Here is an 18,767-nt window from a genome sequence, read left to right as displayed (position 1 = left end):
CACACATCTCAATCCATACCCGTACCCAAGGGTAAAAGTTCCCGTACCAAGATTGGTAGCTTAATTTAATATTGATAATTACTGTGGGATAATCATTTTAACGGAATCTGAAAACACAATGTGTGGGAGTTACCAACCAAACTTTTCAGATTTTCTTTATTCAACTGGGGTCCCACATTTTTTTATATCATATTAAACAAAAGTAAACAAACCAATTGGTCTTCAAAAAATAAAAACTCAATAGTACATTGAGAAGAGAGTGAGCTAGAAATAATTAATTTCTGCTTAATCTCTCATTATGTCCCTCACAAATCCAAACATCATAAAATTCATAGATATAGGAACCGTATACCTACAAGATCTCCAGCCCAAATCCCTGCTTCATCACCACCTGTTCCTGCCCTCACTGTTAACATGAGAAATTGAGGTAATTAAATTAACTATATTCTAAAAAATAAGTTACTATGCCAGATAATTGCCTAGATCCCAATAAATCATAAGGTCAAACAGCTTAGAATAGACTAACATTACAATTTTGCATAGCAAAGTTTGCAAACACAAAATGAGCCTACACTCTGTAGCATTTATCTGTCCATATACTAAAGCTGGTTTAAATTGCAGGCAGTTCAGAACCAGATGTATAATTTCTCATGAAATAACCTACCAAATATTCCCAACTTTAGTAATTGGTCAAGTTTTGAATTCTAAAACAAAAATGTTTGTTACTATTAGTATGTTTCCATCATCAGAACAATGCTCTAATCAACACCAGACCTATTGCATATACAGAAAGAGCCACCACAGGTTAATAGAGTGCCTATTCAAGCTCAACTTAACTGATTTGCTAAAATTTCTGACAAAAATGTCACATTTGAGCCTATTAACATTTAAGGGACTAAAATGCCTTGAATAAAATTATACAAATTTAAGAAATAAAAAATGTTAACGGAGTAACAAAACGATTGTTAGCATTTTAATGTCTTTCAAAACAACACAGTGGGGATTTGATTTCATCCAAGATTGATGAGGGAAGCTAAGGGAAATTCGATTAAGTCATGGAACTTTGAAGGTGAATTTGATCATGCAACATGGGTTTTCAATTTTATTCAAGAAGTAGAGATTTTTTTTTGTTTTCTCCTTACCTCTCCTTTTCAAGCTTGGAATGTACTTTTCACTTGTCGTCTTTCATTTTTTCAAGTATTGAACTGTCATTTTCCCACATCACCATTTCACCAATTTTATCTTTAGCACCTAGTCTCTTGACAGTATTTACAATCACTTTTGCAATCATCTATATCCAATTTATGCAAAAATTGAAGAGGGACCTTGACCTAGAGGCGGATTAGGAAATCCTCCTCAAACCTGAATATTAATATTTTGGTTCAACCCTTTGAGAATTTCTTTCTTCCAAATCTTGACCTAGGAACTCCCGACTTAACTCACCTATTCCTCAAGAACTAGGAGACTAAGAAACTAAAAAAATGTTGCAAACCTAAGGACAACTAAGGCTAAACACAAAGCTAGAAATTGAAAAAAATGGGGGTCCCCATTTGCAATGGGGCATGTGTGTTTACAGCACAACACTATCTATAGTCGAGTATAAGGAATGTGATAAGATAAGATAATAATATTAATGTCCAATAAAAAGCCAGAAAGGTTTATGGGACTAAGCATACAAAAGAGCCGACCAAACCAAAAACACCAAAATGGTGTTAGAAAGAAACAAAACAAGACAAGCGACCAAGAAACACAAGGTAAGAACTGATTCCTTCCTTGGTACAAAGTAATCAGAGATAGAAGGATATAATTGTGGACAATTCAAAGTCTTTGATCTTCATTGAGATCCATTAGAGGAATGTCACTGCCTGAAAAGACTAGTACAGTGCCTGACTGATCTAGGAGTAGTGCTGGAAGGCCTTTTAACGCCCCGTGACTGAGACAAGGGGGAGTAAAAGGCAGTAATGAGCTGGTCAGAGGTGTGGATCTGAGATGTAGCTAACTAAAGAGTATGCTCACAAAGTTGGGTAGCCTCCCGAAGATAAAGTGCAAGACACTTCTGATCGATATAATTGAAGAACTTTGAGAGAGAGAAACAATCCCTAAAGAGACAATAAAATCTCCCTCAAATCTCACAGTAGATAGAGCAACGAAATAAAAAATGGGTCTCAAACTCAACCTCTGCCAAAGAACACAATCTACAAACCCAATCCTTCTTGTCCATATGGTGATCAATCCGGATACGAAGACGATGGGAGCCAACTTTGAAAGAGCCTAGAGAGAATTGAAGGGAATGACACCAACATTGATAGAGATAAGTAGGCCGCACAATAATACCATCCTGAATCTCAAGAAAATGCTCTACATAAAATGCCATCTTAGGACGTAATCCCCAGGAGGATTACTTCAAGTAGTGATAATGTACTATCTATAGATATCCTGTTTGACACAGTCGTTCAACTCCTGGGCGAGAGGGGAGGAGATGAGCAGGATCGTCCAGCAAGAACTAGTAAGGAGGGAGACGATCAATGTCAATCCCAATCGAACCCAACAGAGAAGTGGCAAGGGCATACCAGCAGCAAGATCTAGTGGTAGTGTCGGATCTCCTAATTTGAATAGAAGAGCAGTATGCAAGATGAGAGTATCTATGACAGTCAACATCAGAGTCCATGAAACCTCGAAGCCGATGGAGAAACCAGATCAAGTAAAAAATGGTCAAAAGCCTAAAAGGATGAGCCCCAAACTCAACAAAAACAATACTGTGGGGGGTGAGTTTGTGACATCTGATGATGCGTCATAAAAATAACATCTGGAAATGCTCAATAGAAGCCCAATCAGAAGCAAGAAGAGAAGGCCCCCAAACCACAGAGCCATAAAGAATAATTGGTCTGACCAAGGAGTCCAAGAGGGACAACTTGGACGAAATATCCTGAAAATGATGCCTGAAACATTGCCTCTCAATCGTGGCCAGAGATCCCATACCCTTACTAATCCTAAATTAAATAGCTGGTCTCAAATTGAAGCGGGGTCCCGAAAACTTAACACCAAGATAGAATACTATTAAACACAAGAACCAAAGCTAATACTCAACCAAGTGACTTTGACAAATGACATAGCTAAGCTCTACTAATTCTCAAGTTGTCAATTTTAGATGATTCGATCCTTGTAGTCCCTGATTCTACATTTGCTAGAATATTGCGTTATAAACAATAAAACAATTTTCTTTTAAAAATTTTAATCCTATATTTGAAACATTTACTATTTTCTACCAAATTGCATGAAGGGGGATCCTTGTCAAATTATCTTCTAACATTTTTTTTTAAAAAGATTTTAGGATCAACTCACAACAAACAAAAAGAACTAGCATAGGAGAGGATATGGTTACTCTAATAATCAATAACTTGCCAACTCATTTGAGATGTTTGTGGAATATCTAAATCTATTGGTAGAAAGCTAGAATTTTACCTCTTACAAGATTAGTTCATACTTGTCGCAAAAGAGATGTTGACAAAAGGAAATAAGTGAACCTTCTTCAAAAAGAGAACTTGCTACATCGATTTAGGTTTCACATGTCAGTTCTTGTTCTCTCACCCCACAAACACAAAGAAAGGAAATGTAAGATGTTTCTATGGCCAAACATTTGTGCATGTTGAACAATTGCAAAAAAAGACTACAGTCTATTACACAAATACCAAAATAAAATTAATAGGGAAAATACTGCTAAGGAAGACCATGAGGAGTAGGAATTCATGGCTTTTTCACAGTGCTTAAAATAGATGTTGACTCTCTCATTCATGTGCACTTAGACACTTCAAGTGTCAAAAGTACTATTATGTTAGGTTATCTACTAATGATAACCAATGGAATTATATTTCTTTGGTTATGGAAAGTCCTGTATGGTTGAACTTGAAGGGATACATGGGTCAATGAGTTTGACTCAAAAAACTACACAATTGAATCTTAATAGCAATATCACAGTTTGACTTACTGTGGAAAATATCTCCTACTTATCAATAAAAATTATTATCAATGATTACATCAAAATTTTAGCACAAATTATTAGGTGTATGTAATGTCCCTGAAACATAGAGACCTCGATTTGTACTTAATCATGTTTGGAAGAGAGGGAATCGACTATTACTATGATCATATAGTGAGGTAGTCGGGAGAGGTATAGAGTTCATACAGTGCAGTGTGGTCTATGGCTGCATGGTAGTGTTGGAGGCATATGTTGTGGGGGGCAAGTCCATACGGTGATGACAGATTGCGCGGAGATGAGTGGTCATGCAACAATGGTTGACTGTACAATGTTGTCTAGTCGTATTGTGATGTTTTTAGGAAGGAAGACAGTGGATGTGGATTAGCGGAGCAGATCACCATATGGTGATATGGTAGGGAAGTATGCTAGTGAAGAGGAGGGAAGGTGTATAGTGACCGAATGTGGATTAGGTCGTACAAGCAGGAGAATGGTAGATTGATGCAATAGAGGTTAGTAGAGACCATAGTCATAGGAATTCAACCAAGTGTATATACTTTTGATATGCATCTAATTAATTAGACAAAGGAAATAGAATTTGGCACCATACATAGGAAACACAAGAAAGATATGCAATGCCACCAAAAAAAAGATTATAATTGCAAATAAAGATGGCATTCCAGATGTGTCAAGTCTGAAGAAAAGTATACCGATAAGCAAAATAGGGTAGGATTAAAAACCCACTGAAACTACACAAGCCAAGTAGGGAAGATCTTTCACTTCCAAAATGGTGAACAAAGTAGAACTTCTAATGGACTTCGCAAAAAAAAAAAAAAATCAAGTCACATACCTACACAACCAACCCAATGGACATATATACCCTATTGAAGGAAAACTCTTGAGGGAGAAAACAATGTGCCGACACATAACACGGAAAACACCTATAGAAAAATAAAAATAAAAAATGAGCCTTGATATACTAAATTGATTTGTCCCGCCCACAATAATTAATATCTTATTATTTTTTTATTTTATGATGGGGATATTACAGTCCTCCTGTCTTGAAAATTGCTAGTCCTCGAACAATTACAGACCCGATTGTCCCAAGATCTATTCGCCTTCCCAGGTGGCGTCAAGTGGTAGATGTTTCCAACATACCAGAAACTCCTTGATGGTGTTGTTCCTTAGCTTCCTTTCTTGGATGTCAAGGATCTCAATGGATTCCAAAACCAATTTCCCTTCTTCGTTGAGAGGTGGGATGATTACGGATATGGTGATGTTTTGTCCCACGACTTTCTTCAAGCAAGATACATGGAAGACATTGTGGATACCGCTTCCCTCCAACAACTCTAGATCGTAGGCAACTCCCCTATGCACTAGGTCACACATGTACCCTAAAATCACGTCCTAGAGTTTTTTTACTCAGAGATATGCTAGGTTAACCACCTCAAATCTTCTCTCAATTCTATGTCTATCGGCATACATCTATTGTTGATTTTGTGCCCACTGAAGATTCTCCTTTAGAGACCTCAAAATGTCCAATCCTTCCTGTAGTCAATCCTTCGCTCTTGGTGCATGACTATCACCCAAAACCATCTCCACATTTGAGGGGGTTCATAATCATAGAGTGCTTTGAAAGGTGTCAGTCCAGTTGACATGTGGTAAGTGATGTTGTAGTAGTGCTCACCCAAATGAAACCATTTAACCCATGCCCTTTGTTGTGCTTAAACATAATTCTAGAGGTACCCTTCCTACCACTTATTCACAATTTTCAACTATCCATCAATCTGCGGATGAAAGCTGGTACTTGGAGACATTCCATTCTTTCAAGCTGAAATAGTTTTGTCAATAAAGTGCTCAGAAAACAACTGTCCCTACTGCCCACTATGTCTTGTGGCAACCTGTATAGGAAGAAAACCTCCCTGAAAAACCTGTACGGACTCTGATGACACAACCTGTAACCATTGGGACACAGCCATTCTTACTGGATTTCATGGTTATACCATTAAAAAGAAGAGGGTACGATGCCATCCTCGGACAGGGCTGGCTAGTACAGGCAAAAGTAAAACATGATTGTAAACGAAATACTCTATCCATGGAAAGAAGAGGTCAAAGATTTATAATTGACCTACATACACATATAGTAGGAGAGGAGGCAGCATCGTCGGATTCCAAAGAAAAAGGTGGAGGAGACAATGAAGGCAAGAAACGAATGGAGCCTAACGAAGAAGGAATATTGAGATTGGAAGAAGGGTCTAACAATGACGACCTGGACTCAGTAAATACCCTACTCCATTGGCAGATAGAGGACTATGAGCTGCCATATGTTAGGGGTCGAGGAAGGAAATAAAGGAGAGGAAAATGAATTCCTGAAGGAATATAGATAAGTGAAGGAGGGAGAAGCGCAAATAGGCGAAACACTAGCATATATATTTAGAAGTCGATTAAATATGAAGAACCTACAGTAAAGACAATGAACTTAGGGGACAAAGCTAACTCGAAGAATATATTTGTGGGAGATGATTGGAATCCAATTCTCAAAGCGGCGTCGTTTAAAATATTATGGAATATTAGGATGCTATTGCGTGGATCATAGTAACGAGAATCGCTCGAAAATCGCATGAATCGGCGATTCAGCAATAAGATTCAAGGTGGGCGATTTTTTTGGAGTCGAGAATCGCCACACCTGATTTTTTTGGATGAATTGCCAGTATCGGCGATTCATCAAAAAAATTGCATGAATCGGATGAAAAAATCGGCAAGAAATCGCCTGTGGCCAAAAAAGTATGGAGTTGTATATATTTTAAAAATAACTTGTTTTTTTTACTTTCTTTTTGACCTATTCTCTTTGTTATAACCCTAAAGGGCCTTCTATTTGTTAAGCATGAGTAGAAGAGAGGAAAAGTGAGAGAGAAGAAGAGGCTTGAGTTGGAGCCTTGTTTTTATATTTTGTTTACAATGTATAGATATTGATAGTGATACCGAATCACTGATAGACATATGTTTCAAACTTTCATGGATCTTCTTCTTAAATTTATACATACATTTATGATTTGATATCTTATAGATCTTCACAATTTCATCTTACATACATTCTACGATTTGAATCATTATGATCATTTGATTTTTATTTACTTCAGCTAGCCTACAATTTACATTTTAGTACATAATGATAACATAGTTACGTATGTGATGGATTTTATGTATGTTAAGTTTTAACTTCTATTTGATGATGTTATAGTGTGTTTAAGTTATATTCAATAAAGGGTGCATGAAATAAGTCTTAAATTGTTAAAATCTCTACATTTAAAGGGTTTTTCAAGTTTGCCAATTCATCACCGATTCATCGGCGATTCACCCCCAATTCACGATTCGATTTGGCCATGCCGATTCCGATACGATTCCAATTCTCGTTACTTTGGCGTGGATGTATAAGGACCTGAAAGGGGTATTGCTGGAATTATGCGTCCATTGTATACCACTGACAGAAGGAGCAATACCCGTACAGAAGCGATCATATCGGATAAACAAAAACTATGCCGCATGGTTCACGGATGAGATCAACCAAATGCTTGAAGCGGCCATTATTTTTAGGGTATAGACAAGTGAGCGAGTATTGCCAATTGTGATATCTCTAAAGAAAGACACCACTCAGATAAGGATATGTGTGGACTTTTGATGCTTGAATGCAGTAACAATTAAGGATTTGTTCCCAATACCATTTGTGGACAGTATTTTGGAAGAAATTGCGGGCATGAAATTTATTCATTCATGGATGGATTTTTAAGATACAACCAAATAGACATCACTGAAGAAGATAGGCTCCAAACAACCTTCACAGTAGAAGACGGAGTATAGGCCTACAATAGAATGTCGTTTGGACTATGCAATGCCATGGCAACATTTCAAAGAATTATCTTGCACATCTTTGATAAGATGTACGTCAGAAACTTCAAGGCATTTTTGGATGATTGGTCAATTCTCAATGCGGAGGACAAGCATCTAACCGCACTTAGAGAATGCATGGAAAGATGCAAACGAGCAAGATTGGCACTAAACCCGAAGAAGTGCAGATTCATGGTACCGCAAGAGATGCTATTGGGACACATCATATGCAAAGCAGGATTAAAGACAGATCTTGACAAGGTTTGGCTAATCTTAGAAATGCCACCTTCGACGAACATGACAGAGGTAAAATCATTCTTGGGACACGTAGGATACTACCAAAGGTTCATTAAGAGCTTTGCAAAAATGTCCTACCCGCTTGACAAACTAACCTAGAAGGGAGAACCCTACAAATAGGATACAAAGCAGAACGAAGCCTTTGAAGGACTAAAAACACACTTAGCCACAACACCTATCTTGGCTTATTCGAATTGGGATGAGTTCCATGTACATGTCGACGCATTGAACTACGCAATTGGAGCAACATTGGCACAGAGAGGTGATCACGGATTGGATCATCTAGTGTACTTTGCGAGTAGACTACTATCTAAAGCAAAGAAGAATTATAGTAAAACATAGCGGGAGGCTCTCGAAATGGTGTATGTCATACACAAGTTTAGACATTATCTAATGGCGACCCCATTCGTATTTTATGTAGATCATCAAGCATTGTTATATCTTGTGAACAAACTGATCATCCAAGGACAAATAAGAAAATGGTTACTACTGTTGCAGGAGTTTACATTCAAAATTGTAGTACAGCCTGGGAAAAGCCATGTAAGCGTGGATCATTTATCAAGGCTCAAATCGGGAGAACCACTGGAGGGAGTCAATGACAATTTTCCCGACGCACAACTATTCCAGATTGTTGTACTATTATCCTGGTATGCAAGTATCGAGGAATATCTTTCAACGGGAAAATTTCCTAGGGAAATGCCGCCAAGTGAAAGGAGGAAACTGGTGCTGAGAAGCCGAACATTTCAATTGAGCAATGGGTTGCTGTATAAGATGAGACCCGACCAAATTTTATGACGATGCATTCTAGACGAAGAAATTCCGAAGGTATTGAAGGAAGCACATGAAGGACCCGCAGGAGAACATATGGGGCAGGATACAACTACGCGGAAAATACTTCTGGAAGGGTTATGGTGGCCAATTATGCACAACAACGCCAAGGAGTGGGTCGTTGCATGCGATACATGTCAAAGGGTTGGGAAACCACTGAAGAGGGATTTCATGCCTCTAAACCCTTCACATGTACAGGAATTATTTGAACGATGGGGGTTGGACTTTGTCGGACCCCTCAAGGTAAGTAAAGCCTGGAGATGCAGGTGCATTTTGGTAGCGACGAAGTACCTTACCAAGTGGGTAGAGGAGCAGGCCCTACCAAACAACTCCGCAGTAAGCAAGGCGAGATTCATCTACGAATAGATCATCACACGATATGGAACCCGCTACAGTTGAAAGCGACCATGGGGAACATTTCGTCAATCACATCATCTAATTGCTGACCACAGAATTCAAAATATACCATTCTTTATCGAGCCCATACTATCCTAGAGCAAACAGGCAAGCGAAAGCCACGAACAAAATCTTGGTTACAGTAATTTACAAGTCCTAAACAATTGAAGGCGAGGATTGGGAAGAAAAGATGTCATTGGCATTATGGGTGTACCATACCTCATACAAAGTCACCACAGGACACACTCAGTTCCAATTGATGTATGGTCAAGAAGCCGTAGCACCAACAAAATTCATGGTACTAAGTCTACAAATAGTGATCAAAAACAAGTTACATTCTAGTATCTTAATGCGATAAACATTCGTTTACCCTGTACGGTAAAAAGTGAAAGAACGATTACAAGCATAGGATGTTTCCAAGACAAAAATGGTCACTAAACATTCAACGGAACATACAAGGATGCATATTCATATTCCAATTCAAGATGCTTTCACCAAACACATACTTCAAACTTGGAGCAGCAACATGAAGATCGACCAAGGATGATGTAAAAGGAGTAGTGTCTTGTTAAACACTTAAAATATTTTCATTATGTATTTGTAATTTGTATTTGACAAATTACATGTAATGTAAAATAAAATGTAATTGCATGTAATAGTATCACATGTCACATGAAAAGTTGTAACATGATATCATGTTGCAAGTGCTCTAAGCCTTGTAGCATTGCTAAAGTCAAAGTTATTTAGTTAGTCAGAGAATAAATCAAGGTGGTTAAGGGTTTTCCCCTTCCTTCTCCACCTTTCTCTCCACTCTTTTTCTATATAAAGGAGGAACTCATTGTAAATAATCATCATTTTGTCCAAGGGGTTTAGCTTAGTTGGTTGAAGCAATGAGTTATCACTGTGGAGACCCTAGTTCAAATCCCAAGAGGGACATCTTTGTGGAATTCTAAGTTGTGACTCTTGATCTATTAGTTGCATTTGTTTCATTGTAAAAAGGCGGATTCTAAGTTGTGACTCTTTGGTCTTCCATTTGTTGTTTCTAGTGTGGTTGCTCGTAAGGAGCTTGAATAAGCTTGTAAGTCTCATGTTGTTTCTTGGATGAGCACAAGATTTGATAACAATTTCAATATATAAAAAAGTAATCATCTTTTGCCAAGGCAAGAAAATTCTGCCATTTTATATATGCACTCTAAGACTTTGAGCTTAGATGTAAATCTGAAGTGCTTTGAATAAAAGGGCAACTTACTTTCAAACTTTTTCAAACTTTGTGTTGATTTAAGGTGTTATGTAATGACATTTTCTAAATATTGATTGTGAGTTTTGGAGCTTTCCTCCAGAGGGATTTGAATTCAATTGTGCAAACTTTGAGCTACCTATTGCATTCAGAACCAATTTGAACTTTTGAAGACTTTGTGTTGCAAGCGGACAAATTAGTGGCTGTAATTCCTTAGAGCTAAAGACTTTGGGCTTCAGTTGTAAGTGCTTTTTAATTAAATTTGAGTATTCAATAAGAAACTTTGTGCCTTACTGGTTATTCTTCTAGAATCCTCATTCGAGACAAGCACAAGAGACTTAAAGTTCTTTTATTTGTTTTACAAAACATATAAGTAAATTGCTATCTTTGGTGTTGTTACGTTAACCTCCAAGCCAACGGTATTATCATAGCAATAGGACCTTTTTATTAATTTTGAAAGTTGTAGTTGCTTGCAAATCATTCTTGAAAAGAAAAAGGAATTGATTAAAGGTGTTGGTTTGGTGTAATTAAATATTCACTAATTACACTTACTTAAGCTTACTTAGGATAATGCATTTCATAGTAGTTTGTGATTGAGACATTTAGGAGTTTGCACCTCAATTAAACACATGGTGTAGGAGAATTCCACTCTAGGTGGTCATAGTTGTTATCTCATTCCACCTTTAGTGCACTTATCGCATTATCATCCTCATCATTGCACATACTTCATTGCATAATGGAAGATGATCCATCTTTCGTGGACATGTGATTCCACCTTGTGTGGGTGATAGCTTATCTTCTCCTTATCATTGTCTCTTATCGCCTCTCCTATATAAGGAGGCCTATTATGTACATTTTAAATCAATCCATTGGATGTCAATCAAGTCCATTATCAATAATAGAATTCTTGCATCTTCATGCAATTGTCTTGTCATTCTCTTGTGGAAGTTATCTTGGTCTTTCATTTGATCTTGGGGTGTTGTAAAATCACTTATAACTCTAACATGGTATCAAAGCTCTCATGGAGTGAAGACCTCTTCTCAAGAGGTGCAATCTTGGCTTGACTCACTGTTGGTGCAGCATTTGGCAATTTAGACATTACAATTTGGAGGAGATTTCAAGAGTCCTATTTTGTGACCACCTATTATAGGTGAAAATTGGAGTTTGTTGGTGCAAATCAGAGGTTGGCATCATATAGAGGAGATCCAAAAACTCTTAAATCGAATTTTGTTTCATCCAAATCGGACATCTGAGGCCAAATCTAGAGCCGTTTGATTTTTGAAGGTGCGGCGGCAGCGATTCAGAAAAAATAATTTTAGAGGCAATTTTCAAACAACAATATCTCCTTTATACAGACTCTTTTTTCCGAGCAATTATTTTTGTTTTGGGGTAAAATTTCACGATCTACACAATGGTGCAAGCGATTTTGAGTCTCTGTCTCTGAATGTTTTTGAAAATCGCAAATTCCATTTTCTGCAATTTTCAAGGCTCTATTTGGGCACATTCGGTAACATTTCAAGTGCAATTTTTTTTGAAAGTGTATGATTTTTCCTCTACTTTCCAAAATCTGTAATCGAATTTCAGTGATTTGGAGTGGGCATATCACTTTCAGAAATAGGTCTTTTTTGGCTATATTTGCACTTGGTGAATACTTGCTACACAATGGTGCAAGCGATTTTGGTTCTCTGTCTTTGAATGTTTCTGAAAATCGCAAATCCCATTTTCTGCAATTTTCAAGGCTCTATTTGGGCACATTCGGTAAAATTTCAAGTGCAATTTTTTTTGAAAGTGTATGATTTTTCCTCTACTTTCCAAAATCTGTAATCGGATTTCACTGATTTGGAGTGGGCATATCACTTTCAGAAATAGGTCTTTTTTGGCTATATTTGCACTTGGTGAATACTTGGATTGCAATTTTCTTAATTGAATCAGTAATTTAAAGGATTTATCAGTTGATTTCAGACATCATTTGATTTCATTATGGATTTTTCAAAAGTTCCATTACTCACATCATATAACTATCATGAATGGAAACAAGCAATTTCTAATCAGTTGATGAATATTGGATTGCTTAGAATGAATTTTGGACAGGATCTAGAACCAGCTACAGGTGTTGCAGAAAGAAGAAAATAGTTTGATAGAAGGGATAAAGCACTTGGCTCTCTTAGATCTATCATCTCCAATGATTTGCTATATCATATTGCATCCTGCACACATCCTCATGATGCCTGGACTACATTGGAAGGAATCTTTGGTAAACTTGATAGAATAAGAAAATTCAAATTGGAGAATGAGCTTATAGGTCTAAGTCCATGTGATTTTGACAAATATCAAAACTTTTTCTCTAAGTTCAACTCCATTAGATTGGAGCTTTCTAATTGTGGCATTACTAAAGATGATGAGCAATTGATATTATCTATTCTTTCCAAGCTAGGTCCTGAATATTCAATCTTTGTTTCTACATTCTATGCTACTATGGATGCTCTTGGTAGTGCATACAAAATACCTTCTCTTGATGAATTTGCAGCTCAGCTCACAAGGGAACAAGCAATGTTAGCACACATGGGTCAATTTAAGCTTTTAAAGCATCAAGCAATGGTTGCAAATGACTCCTCTCCAAAGGCTCCCAAAGGAAAGGGAAACAAACAACACAAGGATCCTAAGCAACATGAAAAAGGTGATGACTCTCCTTCACAACATACAATTGAATCCAAGTCCTCTTCAAGAGAGGAATCATCTAGAAGAAAGAGAGATAAATGTGCTTGTTGCAAAAAGTTAGGACATGATGAGCATAAATGTTTCCATAAGAAGATTGATAACCTTACTCACATTCTTCAAAAGAACAATATCCAGTTGCCCTCATCAATGTCTTCTCCTTCTTCTCAATATCAGGCAGTTGCTACATCTACACTATCATCTAGAGGCAAAGGACAAGCACTCATTGTAACAAACAAATTTTCCTAACCAATTTAAAACACCTAATCAACAAATCACTGATTCCATTTCACATGACAATGACTTCCATTAACTAATCTAACTAAAAAGAAGTAACCATTTTCTATTCTATTTGCAACTTATATTCAACTGATATAACGAAATAAATAATTCAATACATTGCTGACATTTTAACCGTTTCTAACTAATAACATGTTTAGCTGAAAGAAAAGTAACAACCATCTTCTTTATCAACTAAAATAATCATTCAATTTATGCTTTTAGAAATCTAAACTATCTATTTATTCTTCTATGGATCTAAAGGTAAAAGTGCAAAAGAAACATATAGAAATAATGGAGGATTCTCTTTGTCATGTTGTTCAAGCATCGGCATTGGTGAGAGGAGACGCATTAACATAGGCTTAACCTCCCAACCTCGAACCATGCTTATCCCCACACATCCTAACTGAATAGAACGGCCCTCCCTACCTCGAGATCAGACTTGGGATGTTCTTAAGTCCAACCATCTAACCTATCCAGTAGTTTGAGTGCCCCATTAGTTATTCCTCAATAACTGAAGCTTATGGACAAACAAAAAGATCTCATGATTGGCACATATGCCTATAACTACCTTTGTCAAGGATTTCAATTTGCGTTCGTAAACCCAATCTCCATCACCCGACTTAACAACAGATTTCATTATTAGGACATGCATGAGCTATTATGTGTTTTTATTACATAGTTATCTAATTTCATTCTTGGTTCTTGCAGGTTATCTTCACCTTTTCACCATTCATGACTTCTTTGCCGGTGAATTCCTCGATGTTAAGCATTATGACATTATTTACACCTATGCAAAATGTTGGAGAAATAGTGTTAATACTGGCATGATTATTGATTCATGGAATTCATTATAGTTTCCATCTTCCAAATACATAACTGAAACAATCTCATGGTTACTTGGTAGAAAATCAAGAGGCAAGATATCACTCCCTATGAAGTTCTAACTAAGGGTGGAAGTTACGTTTTTATAATACACATTCCATTCAGACCAGTGTTTAAATTCTACTGCAGCAACATCATCATCAAATAATGGTAGACGTACCAAACACAGAACTGACTTTGTTGTATAACATTGAGAAAAGAAAGGAAAGAAAAATCTGATTAGCATCGGATTGGACTTAGCAAGAATCACATGACCTGCAACAAGATGATTTCTTCCACCTACAGCCGGAATTAATGATCACCCACGGTATATCCTTTGCTCTGTACTCCTTTCGTTGATGGATGAAGGGAAGAAGGAACAAATTGGAATTGGAAGTTCTGAACTAATATCGTTCTTAGAACATTATCTCTCAGCTTGCTGAGAGGTCGTAATAGATAGAAGAAAAGGTAGAGCAATGCAGAAAGAAAGGAAGTTGTGTCTAACACGATTCATTATATTCTTTTTAATGGCCAGCCTTGACTTCTCGGCTACCTTCGGTTATCAAGAAGGCCATTTGAATGCATCACAAATTCGAATTATAAAGGAGAGAAATAAAGAGGGAAAAGAAATAAGGAGTTGAAGAGTTTTAAATTTTATTTTATTATTATTATATGCTCTTATATACGTTCACGTGTATATATTGATGAGGTGACATCATTAGATTATAAACTTATAATTTATTGGTGCCACTTTATTTTTATATATATGTGTTCGTATTTAAGGGTTTATAATAATGATTGAATAAGAAAATTAAATAATAAATCTTCAAAGGTATGAATTATATTTAATTTAGAGTATTTTAAGTTTTTATTATATTGTTTTCCTAATAGCTCATACGGTCCCATAATGTAACCTGTGGTCAAATCTTCGTATCCTTTCCAACGTAGTCTTAGGTCATACCTGCCGATCCTGATGACTGAACCAATCGACCATCCCCTTCCGATGATCCCATTTAACAATGTTTCCCCCCTCTTCAGTCTTCTACTTGCAATCACTCAAGCAAACATTCTTGCCAAGACATTAATTCAAAAATATATTGATTGTTAATTCCAATCAAGCAATTGCCAATCATCTAATGACAGTTATAGGTTACTTGATTATTTTCATCAACGTCTATAATAACTAACTCATTTCACATGATCATGAAAAAATAATTCGTTTTCAGTTGGTACAATGTATATAATTAACTCACTTCACATAGTCAGAAAAAGAAATAATCTGTTAACAATTGATATAGCGTATATAATTAACTTGTTTCACATGATCAGGAAAAGAAATAATTCGTTAAACCAATGATTATGATCAAATTTAAAAATTCGGGCAAAATTTGGGATGTAACACTCATTGCTTCCACATATCCTGAGCAAGGTAAATGGCTTCTTGATTCAGGTGCATCACATCATATGGCATCTTCTATGGATATGTTTTCTTCTATTGAGCCTTGTAATTCTCCACTTATATTGATGGGTAATAATAAATACATGAAAGTTTGTGGGAAAGGTTCTATTCCTATGGGACAGGGTACATTTGATGATGTTCTTTGTGTATCATCCTTGACCACTAATATCTTTTCCATTTACCAAATTACTCATGGGGTACAAGGTAAAATTGTTGAGTTCACTCTTGATTATGTCTATATTAGGGACATGGAGACTAGAGATGTCATAACTATGGGAGTTGTTGATTATACATCACGCTTGTATTCTTTTGCACATTTCGTTGATAATGATGATGATATTCATGATGTACCTAACCCTTTATCAAGGGTGAATAATTCATGTGAGGAGAACATTGGACACTTGAATCATTTTGTTCTTGAAACAAGTATTGAACTTCCTACTCCTCCACCTCCTACTTCTTTAGACATGAGCTTTACTATTCAGCATGATGATCTTTATGCTTCAGATCTTGCAGTGTGGGATGAATTCTTGGATGCTCTTTAAGATGAGTCTCATAATGCAGATTTGGTTAATACATCTAAGGGGGTTCTCTTCAAGATATTTCTTCACCTTCTTTGGAGATTGGATTTCCCAACTCTTCATGTTCTCTTGATTTTTCACATCTCATAGGTCAGCTTGATGGTGTGACAGAATCTTTGAGCTTGGAGACACCTATTCAGTCTTTAGAGATGCATACATGGAGACCTTCTTTCTCCTTCCTCACTTTTTACATGGAGTGGCTTCTTTATCATTTGATGTATTTATCTCTTCCTAAAGAGAGACATGTTTCTTGTGGGCACTGGATTATATTTTTCTTGCAAGTACTCTTCATCTACATTGGAGCTTCTTCATTATGGGGGGGATATCATGTCTCCTTATTTCCTTTCTATGGGGGGATCATTCTTTGTATATACGTGATGTATGTAATTTTTGGGGGGTCTTGAGTACTCCTTCCATCCATGCATCTTGTTTTCATCTCTCTTTTTGGAAGAGGATTTTTCCCATGAGGTTTTCTCTCTTTCTCCACTTTATGAGAGATTACATTTCATGTATTGCATTGCATATTGTACATGGGTACCTAAAATGGCCTAGTAGCCAGGACCCATCTTGCATTGTGAGTTTAAGTGCATTCCCCTAAGTTGCACTTAAGGGGTGGTGTTGGTGTAATTAAATATTCACTAATTACACTTACTTAAGCTTACTTAGGATAATGCATTTCATAGTAGTTTGTGATTGAGACACTTAGGAGTTTGCACCTCAATTAAACACATGGTGTGGGAGAATTCCACTCTAGGTGGTAATAGTTGTTATCTCATTCCACCTTTAGTGCATTTATCACATTACCATCCTCATCATTGCACATATTTCATTGCATAATGGAGGATGATCCACTTTTTATGGACATGTGATTCCACCTTGTGTGGGTGATAGCTTATCTTCTCCTTATCATTGTCTCTTATCGCCTCTCCTATATAAGGAGGCCTATTATGTACATTTTAAATCAATCCATTGGATGTCAATCAAGTCCATTATCAATAATAGAATTCTTGCATCTTCATGCAATTGTCTTGCCATTCTCTTGTGGAAGTTATCTTGGTCTTTCAGTTTTTCCTAAGGGTGTTGTAGAGTTGTCTAAAACTCTAACAAAGGGAACTGCCCTTTTTGTAATTTCGAGCTAAGTTTCTATTGGAGTCACCTACCATAAGAACGGAGCCTCCCCTATCGCTAAAAGGAGAGAGAAATCTCATGAAACATTGCCTAAAGTCACAATTTTGTAAATTCTGGCCATCGACTTACAAAACTTTTAACCAACAACCACTTAGTGACCAACACTTCCTAACTTGTGGTTCTATGCTTATTGGCACAAAACAATTCTCATTAATGCCTTGATGATCCATTAAAAAGGAAAGATTGTAAATGCAAAACCAATCGTTACCTTGATGATCCATATAAAAAGAAAGAATGTAAATGCAAAACCAAGCCACAAGAACCAAGTGTTATGGAGTTAATGCCAAGGAGATATGAATTTGTTCCTGCTTGTTACTGGACTTACTGTTATACATGCAATTCCTAAATGCCTCTAGCATATATTCCATAATAACCATACATGGTACATATAATATTATACAATGTACAGTTCCCATGCATAAAAATGCCAAGTATATGGGCAATGACAATTGAAAAATGAATATAACTGGTTTCTATTCAACACTGGGTGCTTGGATATTGTAGGTTGTGTAGCTATAACACTTGTTAGCCACCATGCTCCATTTCTTAGGTTCTCACCTTTGTTACTTCTTCACTGCGTAAGCATCCAGAAATATTTCAAGCTTTTAAGCTTTCATTTGTTTATCTCATGTTGATTGGCTTTCATTTTGTGGGCATTAAGAAATTTCTATAATATTTTCTTGTTGCTCTGGTGTTGGTTGGCTAGAAGATTAAACAATTCAAATTTGGTAATCCCCTTAACCCTTTGTTTATTTACCTATTTTGCAATGGACCAGGGTTGAAGACTTTGCAAAGAGTTCCTTTTAGTACAGCATATCTAAATCCACAATCCATTTAGTTCTTGCTGCCAAACTTTTTAAGTGTAAGCACTCCTACCTTTGTTACCATTGTAATCTTTCTACAGTCACCCGTTGATTTTCAACTGATTACTAATTAGCATTATTTCATTTCATTCCCGAACCTTTTTCTTCTTGAAAGAAAAAGATAAAGAACAAGAATAGAACACTTTTTATATAGATCATCACAAGATATTGGTAAACACGATCAAGAAAAAGAGATTAAACA

The 18,767-nt window shown here is 36.6% G+C and overlaps 1 protein-coding gene across 1 annotated transcript in view; it reads right to left on the bottom strand.

Annotated features, from left to right (window-relative positions):
- APG3 (Peptide chain release factor 1) overlaps nucleotides 1-18,767 on the bottom strand; it is a 234,547-nt gene that overhangs the window by 162,709 nt on the left and 53,071 nt on the right. The window contains exon 7 of the mRNA XM_089801947.1: nucleotides 357-406. Within this exon, the coding sequence (XP_089658073.1) occupies nucleotides 357-406 (50 nt within the window). The remainder of the gene's footprint in view (nucleotides 1-356; nucleotides 407-18,767) is intronic.

The sequence above is a fragment of the Cupressus sempervirens genome, chromosome 9 (assembly GCF_028749045.1).
Source record: "Cupressus sempervirens isolate cs-2001-9-10 chromosome 9, ASM2874904v1, whole genome shotgun sequence".
Lineage (NCBI taxonomy): Eukaryota > Viridiplantae > Streptophyta > Pinopsida > Cupressales > Cupressaceae > Cupressus > Cupressus sempervirens.
The sequence above is the reverse complement of the archived record's forward strand: the minus strand, read 5'-3'. Positions and strand labels throughout refer to the sequence as shown.